This window comes from Lygodium microphyllum, chromosome 27 (genome assembly GCF_053477565.2).
Source record: "Lygodium microphyllum isolate KBCC chromosome 27, Lygodium_microphyllum_v1.1.10, whole genome shotgun sequence".
NCBI lineage: Eukaryota > Viridiplantae > Streptophyta > Polypodiopsida > Schizaeales > Lygodiaceae > Lygodium > Lygodium microphyllum.
The window spans coordinates 124,913,488-124,921,534 of NC_141161.1; the positions used below are offsets into that span (position 1 = coordinate 124,913,488).

Genomic DNA, 8,047 nt, shown 5'->3' on the forward strand with positions numbered 1-8,047 from the left:
GGCACTATTCTCCAACTTAGAAACATATGCAACAAATATTGAGCTCCATTTTCTCATCTTTGTTGGCATTTTTTCCCTTGAAAACTTGATGATGACAAGAATGCAAACATTAAAGCTACTTGTCAAACATCATTTTCATGAAAGAGAGCTTCAATAACTTAGGAAAGAACTCATTTCCATCAAGCATTTTCAAGGGCTTGTTTAAGATTTAATGGATTGAAGACTATTTGTTCCAATATTGTAAGAGTAGCAAAGGCTTTGGGGCAAATCCTCATTTCAACCCATTCATTCAATATGACCTTTGAAGATTAATAATGTTTTCGAGGTTGACCAACTAAAACCATTCATTGCTTCTCAAGTTGAGTACTTGGAAGAGTTGCAATATATACATAAAGAGGGTTCAATCTAGTACCACACTTTAGGGTATGATTGGAGTTGCATGAAAAGAAGTTGAGATCATTCTACCCATCAATTGGCAAGGCTTTCCATTAGAGGAAGCTTCATAGAGGTCATTTACCATTATTGAAAAGTTTTCATATATTAAGAATAACCTTTTGGGTGAATAATAAGTAAAGAAGGGACTCTATTTCACTACAAAGGCTATTCTCAAAAAACTCTCTATTTTGTAATTTCTTTGGAGTAGAAGATTCTTTGTTTTCATTAGGCCATCAAAAGTTATAGAAGTTTTTATAGAGTTGGGTCTATAATGAACTACACAATGACTACTTACTGTAGAGCTTATACTTGAAGAATTTTGGATCAAGATATTACCTTTATGGTTCAATAATAAAGAACACCATATGATACTTGGACTTGAGCTCTAGATTCATAATTTTTAAATTTGAGTATTCTTGAATTAGATTATAAGATATTTTGTTATATCTGCATAGAATCTTGTGTTTCATCTCCACTATATGGAGTTATCGTGTAATAAGTTGCCTTTTTCTTTCTGAGGACAAAAACATTTGGGTGGAGATGGATTCTAATGAAGAGAAATTAGACATGTATTTTTTAGAAGATTTAATAAATACTAAGTGCTACACTTGCCTAGGTATATCAAGATGCAACTTCATTCTTGACTATAACATAATTGAATTTAGTCTCTTCATCTTCTTCATGCTTCTTGCCTGGCTTTCATGTCTTCTTTCCTTTTATTTCTCCTCTTTGTCTCTTTCTCTTTGCTATTCTAGTATTTCTCTCTCTTACAATGTATTTCTCCCTCTCCTCTAGCTTAGTCTCTTATAGGAGCTTAAATGACGTATAAGGCAGACTATGATAATGGGCACATCAGCTCAATGTATAGGTTATAAAATAGATTTACAATTAAGGATATTGATATTATATACATACGAACCGATGTTAAGGTAAGGAGGTTGTTACGTTGGATTAGTATATTTGAGGCAATAAGTAATAAGGTTAGGTCATGTTTGTGATAAGTTTTAGAATTTGGGGTCTAGGTTGATCAGTAGATTATATATACACTAGTTAGTTAGGTTAATATCATGTATATTCCAAGTATGCTAGTAGATACACTAGTTTGTTAGGTAGGTTAGTAGATGGATTGTTGGATTTAGGGGTCACTAGGCTAAGATGATGTACATGTCAACTATGTTAGTGCATAACTTTGTAAGTAATTAGGTTGACCATGTTATGTGGTCTAGGAATTGGGGCTAAATTAGAGTGTTGATATGCTGGTGGTACATCTATGATTGATATGCTGGTAGGGAAATAGGTAAATATGTATGTGAGGTTGGAACTTGACAATTTTGGGTCTCAAAAGACACCCCAAAATCAAGGATAGTATTAATAGCTAAGCCTAATACACTAGATCCAAGGACACATGAGATTAAAGTTGAATACAAAGAGGCACAATTTGAACTACAAGTTTGAAAAACACGTGACATCCCTCCCTTGTTGCCCATTATGCATACCCTTCTCGCACATGCTTCAACAAATAGTACAGTGTGACTTGAACAAAGTGCAACAAATCTCATTACATGTGACGAGATTGGTGGCAAGGTCCCTAATAATGTGCTTTATCATTTTATTTGGCTCCACATAGACAATAAAGCCTAGAAGATGGATTGGGGTGCAAACAATGCAAGGAAGGATGGAATCATGTGGATCCTTACTAATTGTCCTTCCTTTAAACATATGGACTCTCATGATTAAATTGAGAAAGCTTTATTTGCATATGTTTGAGCATGTATGTTGTGTGTGATAAGTGATATGTTGTGTATGTATAAGTGAATGTAAGTGGATGTAAGTCTCCAACGTACATGTGTGAATACATTTCTGTATCAAAAGAACACATGCATACTACCATAATACTTGGCAAGACTTTGGTAATCTTCCTAGAGTTTTGATGGTGGGAAAACAAAACTTCGAGCTTCAAATCCAAATGCATTATGTACAAAATTAGTTAAATTTTAAAATTGCATTGAATTATCAATGTAGCACACATTAGTACTTTTTTAAGATATTGAAAGTAGGAAAACTTTATAGCTCATCTCAATCACCTCAATGGGAATGCAAAGTCTATTTGTAATGCCATTTGCAGAGCTATTGATAAAAAACATTGAGATCCATTGGTTATTGCAAGAAACACTTTCAACCATGTTCATAAAACTATATCCTATGCAAGTTAGGTTGACCCCTTCCACAATTTTTTAACTACTATATTGGGTCGCATTTTCTTAAAAAGGCTTTGACTTTGTCTTCATTATTGAAGAGCACACCAAGCTTCTATGAGAGGTTAAAATAGCTTGTGGCTCTCTTAGAATCCAAGTGTGAATGAGAGGATACATAGGGTGGAGATTTGTGCTTACAAAGTATCTAGTTAGGTGCTTTGATATTAGAAGCAAAGATAAGTATTTTGATATTAAAGTGAGTCATGTTGGCATGTGCTTGCTTGTGTGAAGAGTGATTGTAAAGTGAAAGCTTCACAATTGAACTCAATTCACTAAGGAGGATAGGAATGATGTAAGCCTTCAACCTTTTAGAATAATGGTAGACTTGTAACAAGTTAATGATAAACATATGGACAAGGAAAGATAAATAAGACCCCAAAAAACTTGATTCAGCAAATGAGGATGAGACAAGGAAACCCAAATCTCCATGTGAGGAATGTGGTAAATATAGTAATAGTTTCGGCATACATATTAACATACTCACATCATACATGCAAGTTACATGATGACTATCTTTTGTTTATCAAGGAGTTGTAGAGGTATCTATATGATGCGCAAACAACTTTATAGCCTTGAATGCAAGCTTCCATTAAAGCCTTGAATCACCTCTCACCTTGTAGACTAAATCCATATATGTATTCGACCTCTACGTCTAGGAAGTTAAACTCCTAACAAGGTGTTTTTACGTTGTCTTTAAATTCAATTGGTTAAGTGTTTTTATGTTGTCTTTAAATAATAAATTGAACCCTCCCAAGCTATTATTAGTTACTTTAAAGGAATATTTTTTCACGACATCGATGTCCCGGCTGCCAACAAAGTTGAGTCAAACAACGCAACACTAATACAAAAGGCCACACATATCAAGGAAGGATAAATAGTTCAAGGTGAAAATGAAGAGAACGAGTAGCAAGTTCCGAGGGGCAGAAATCGTGGTAGCTGGACAAAGAGCATGCAGGTAAGCACGTTCTAGTAGTTCGAGACAGAGGGCGGGGCACGTGCATGGCCACCTCGAGCGGTGTAAAGGTGGAGGGGCGTCGGGAGAGTTGCGGGGAGAGACAGCGTGTGTGAGTCAGCGAGTCTCAGACAGAGTGAGCGCATGAGGTGTATAACACGAGAGAGGATTATAGTAGATCAGATCAGTTGGAGGATATCAAAGACAGTGTCACTGAGAGGAGAGCTATTCTGCTGATATCTGACACAGAGAGAGAGAGAGAGAGAGAGAGAGAGAGAGAGAATGCGTGCTATATTGTGTTCCACAGTGGATTTCAAGGGTCAAAGGCAATTCGAGTAAGCGTTCCAACCGTAGTAGAATAATCGGCATCCACTCGGGCAAGCATGAAACTCCTGGTGGGCATAGCCGTGTTAGTGACCATCATCATATGCTTCCGTCCGACGCCACCCAAGCTCCCGAACGTCCGGAGGCACGCCGCGATGACCGCCTACCTCGACCAACATGAACACCCTCTCATGGCCGCCCGGCGCTCCTTACAGTACCACGCGCAGGGCGGCGGGGGTGGGGGCGGGCCCCTGCAGGACTTCGTATCTGTGGCGCGCATGTCTCTGCGGCCGCAGGCGCACTTCCAGCAGAGCATCTACGAGGCACGGACCCTGGTGGGCCAGGACCAGAGCCCACGCGGGCCCTGGTCCAGGTCTGGCCGTACCCTGGCCCGCCTCCGGACCTCCCTGGCACGGCACGCGTCCGGCGAGCCCATCAAGTTCATGCTGGTCAGCGGAGAGCGCTCGTTCGTGTGCAAGTCCGCGGCGGGCAGCCACGCCCTGATGCAGTCCTACAAGAACAAGGTGGACTACTGCAGCCTGCATGGCTGTAAGGTGTGGTACATGCTCGAGACGTGGGAGGAGGGTTACTACGGCGTTTGGGCCCGCTACCCCGCCCTCCTCCGCCTCATGCAGGCCTTCCCCTCCATCGAGTGGTTCATGTGGATGGACGCTGATGCTGTGTTCACTGACCTTAACTTCACCATTCCCTTCGACCGATACAACTCCTGGTCCAAGAACTTCGTCGCCTATGGCTTCGCCAGCATGGTAATCCTTGTTTTCTTCTCTCCTCGCACTCAAAAGCTTAAGCCCCCCCACTTTGAGAGTAGATTATCAAGCAACACGAAGCTCTAAGAAGCATCGACACAATATGTCAAAAACTAGCTTTTGAAACATAGGAATAAGTTTTGCCACTAACGCCGACACTGCATGCCCTCCTCTCTGTGGGTGCGATTCTTCACATTTTCTGGATCTGGCAGCTTTCTCGGATCACTCATTTTCCGTCGCTAATCAGCCTCGTGCATGTATATATACATATGCAGCTGTATGCGGAGGAAGGGAACTGGCTATCACTGAACGCGGGCATCTTCCTGATCCGGAACTGCAAGTGGTCGTACGACTTCCTGCGGCTATGGCAGACTCTGGGGCAGAGGGAGATGAGGCAGGAGGCGCGGGAGGCGTTCAACCAGGACCTGAAAAACAGGCCGCCGGAGTGGCGGGCGGACGACCAGAGCGCGCTGGCGTATCTGCTGAGGAAGACGCAGAACGAGACGCAGGAGAGGGTGTACCTGGAGGCGGGCTACTTCCTGCACGGGTACTACGAGATGATGGTGCACCGCTACGAGAATATGGCGAGGCGGGGGAGGCAGCCGGCGGGGCACGCGGGCCAGTGGCCCTTCACTACCCACTTCTGCGGCTGCGACTTCTGTGGCGGCCGCCCCGTCCTGGAGAAATGCCGCAGCGGCTTCGCCCGCGCCTACCACTTCGCCGATAATCAGTTCCTCTCCGCCACACTCTCCGGCCTCCATCATCCCAACCTCAACGTCTCCCTTGTAAAGCCTCTCCCCTCAAGGACCAAGAACAAGAACAAAAACCGGCGCGTCTCAATCAACCTTAAAAACCAGCACACCTTAACCAACTTTTAGGTCTCTCTTGTAAACTCGAATCTAAGCAATGTCACTCTTCTTTTGCCCAATGTGCTTGTCTTTGTAATGCGTAGATGCCGCATGTGTTTTGCTTTGTAATGTGATAGATAATGTTTGTCAGAAAAGATAAAAATTTAAAGCATACAGGATGCATCATGGTATTGCTCCTTTATCCTGCTTAGGAGCAAGCATTCAATCTTTAAGTTGTTTCCTAGAAAAGCTAATGCATTTTCACTTGAATAATAGTTTTTTCTTTGGTTATGCTCTTTAGAGAATGACCATGGTTTTCAAGACAAGTTCAAAGTGAATGAAGGGAAGTTAATTTGATTTCAAAATCCAAAAGATGGTAGGATTCACTACAAGGAAATACATGTATAGCAACACTATGTTAACGACACTATGCCCAACATCACTATTAGCCTTGCTACACATGTCACTATAGCGATGCCCAGAGCAATGCTATAAGTGTTGCTATATAATGACATTGTGATATTAGTGATGCTATACAATGTTTAAAAAAGACTGAAACAATACACAACACGACGATTCTCTACATATATATACATATACATACATACATATAGATATATATATATATGCACATATATACTTATATAGATATATAGATATATATATAAATACATACATACATATATATAGATATATATATACATACATATATATACATACATACATGTATATATATACACTACAAGTATACGAAGGCATAGCGACGGTGCTTTCCGACGCAAAATAGCAGCGTCACTATTTGTGTCAGTGACGGTGCTCACACGAAAAAACGTGGGTTGAAGCTCGAAGGCATTATCGCGAAGCATATCTTAATCAGCAAGTCCCATGTCCTTGCTCTCAATGTAAGCTAGCAATTAGATGAAAACGTCAATTGTCTATAAAACATGTACGACGCTTCGGCGAGTTTCAATCTGATCAGATCATTGATCAGGTGATCTCAGATTTTGAGCAAACGGTAAGAAAAGTGTATATCAATCGTTCATTGTATTCGCAAGCTAATTAAATACCATATACAAAAACATTAGGTGTGGCTGACAAATTTTCTATCCAAGGAGGTGACTTCTCGTCCCAAGGAGGAGTGCACCCTTTATGGCTAGTTAGAAGAGTTCGTGGGGCATACGATGGATGGAGTACTTGAGCCAATCCACCACTTGGAAGGTACTACCCAATCTATCGCGTCAATACCAGAGGAAACATGCATCCTTCCAGACTTACCTATAATCTTGGAGCCTGAGATGGAGGCAATGATCGATGCATTGATGCCCATGGATGTCGAGACTTCTGATCCGCTTAGAGAGGAAGCATCCATACCATTATATGATGGGTGCCGAGTATCTCACCTGAAGACACTACTTGCACTCCTAAGTGTGCAAGCAAAATACGGGTGGAGCGATGGAGTGTGACCGAGTTGTTCAGGTACCTTGTACGTACGCTTCATTGATTTCTTTTCAGCACTATCATTAAAAACATTTGTGCTTTTTCAAGGTGTTTTATGAATTATTTTAAGATTACTGAAGTATCATATATTACCACTTGTAAATACCATGCTTGAGTCTCGTGATGATGTACGATATGTTTTACGAAATCTTGGCATGGACTACAACAACAATCATACATGTATCAACGATTGCATACTGTTTCGAGGAGAATATGAAACTATGGAGACATGTTCAAAGTGTGGTGCTCACAGGTATTGATAGAACTTGCAAGGACAAACCATCCCTCAAAAAGTTCTTAGATACTTTCCGCTTATCCCCCGCATAAACCACATGTTTCGTACGTCCAGCATGGCGAGCTTGACAATGTGGCATGCGCAGAATAGGTCCACAAATGGAGTTCAACGAATATCAGCGGATTCACGGGCATGAAGCCACATTGACTCTACCTTCCCACGCTTTGCTCGAGAGCCAAGGAATCTTCGGCTCGATCTTACTATGGATAGAGTCACTACAACAAAAAGGCCTCATAGACGCACATTTAGACGCGATTTTTGAATACAGAGAAAATCTTACGAGCGCGTCTATTCGCCCGTCTATTTGCACGTCTACCATTTCGCATCTATAATCGCATGTATCAACGAATTTACACGCAAAAATAGACGCGCAATAGACGCACATATACATGCGCATATAGACACGCTAATAGACACGTTTTTACAAGCACTGATAGACGCGAATGGAAAACAAAAAATATCTTTTTTTTAAAAAAGATATTTAATTTCTTTTTTAAATTTGAATTATGGAGCACGTGTATAAGCGCGTGTAGTCTGCATATAAATGCGCGTATAAACGCGAATTATCTGCAATTTAGACACGCGGATAGACACGCAAAACAGAACTGGAAAAAAAAACCAGAGAGCATGTGGTTGCTTGCTCTTTGGTTTTTTTTTTCTTCCTCCCATACATC

At 41.2% G+C, this 8,047-nt stretch overlaps 1 protein-coding gene across 1 annotated transcript; it reads left to right on the forward strand.

Annotated features, from left to right (window-relative positions):
- Positions 1-3,738: 3,738 nt before the first annotated feature.
- On the forward strand, positions 3,739-5,785 carry LOC148012791 (putative glycosyltransferase 3). The gene is made up of 2 exons (XM_087669038.1): positions 3,739-4,733; positions 5,009-5,785. Exons 1-2 carry the CDS (start codon positions 4,026-4,028, stop codon positions 5,609-5,611), a joined length of 1,311 nt encoding a protein of 436 aa, XP_087525164.1. The 5' UTR covers positions 3,739-4,025; the 3' UTR covers positions 5,612-5,785.
- The last annotated feature ends 2,262 nt before the right edge of the window (positions 5,786-8,047 follow it).

Bases quoted from the DNA above. Each gene is read 5' to 3' on its own strand.
- LOC148012791 (XM_087669038.1), top strand. From the start codon at position 4,026: ATGAAACTCCTGGTGGGCATAGCCGTGTTAGTGACCATCATCATATGC. The intron at 4,734-5,008 runs GTAATCCTTGTT...ATACATATGCAG, and splicing joins CCTATGGCTTCGCCAGCATG to CTGTATGCGGAGGAAGGGAA.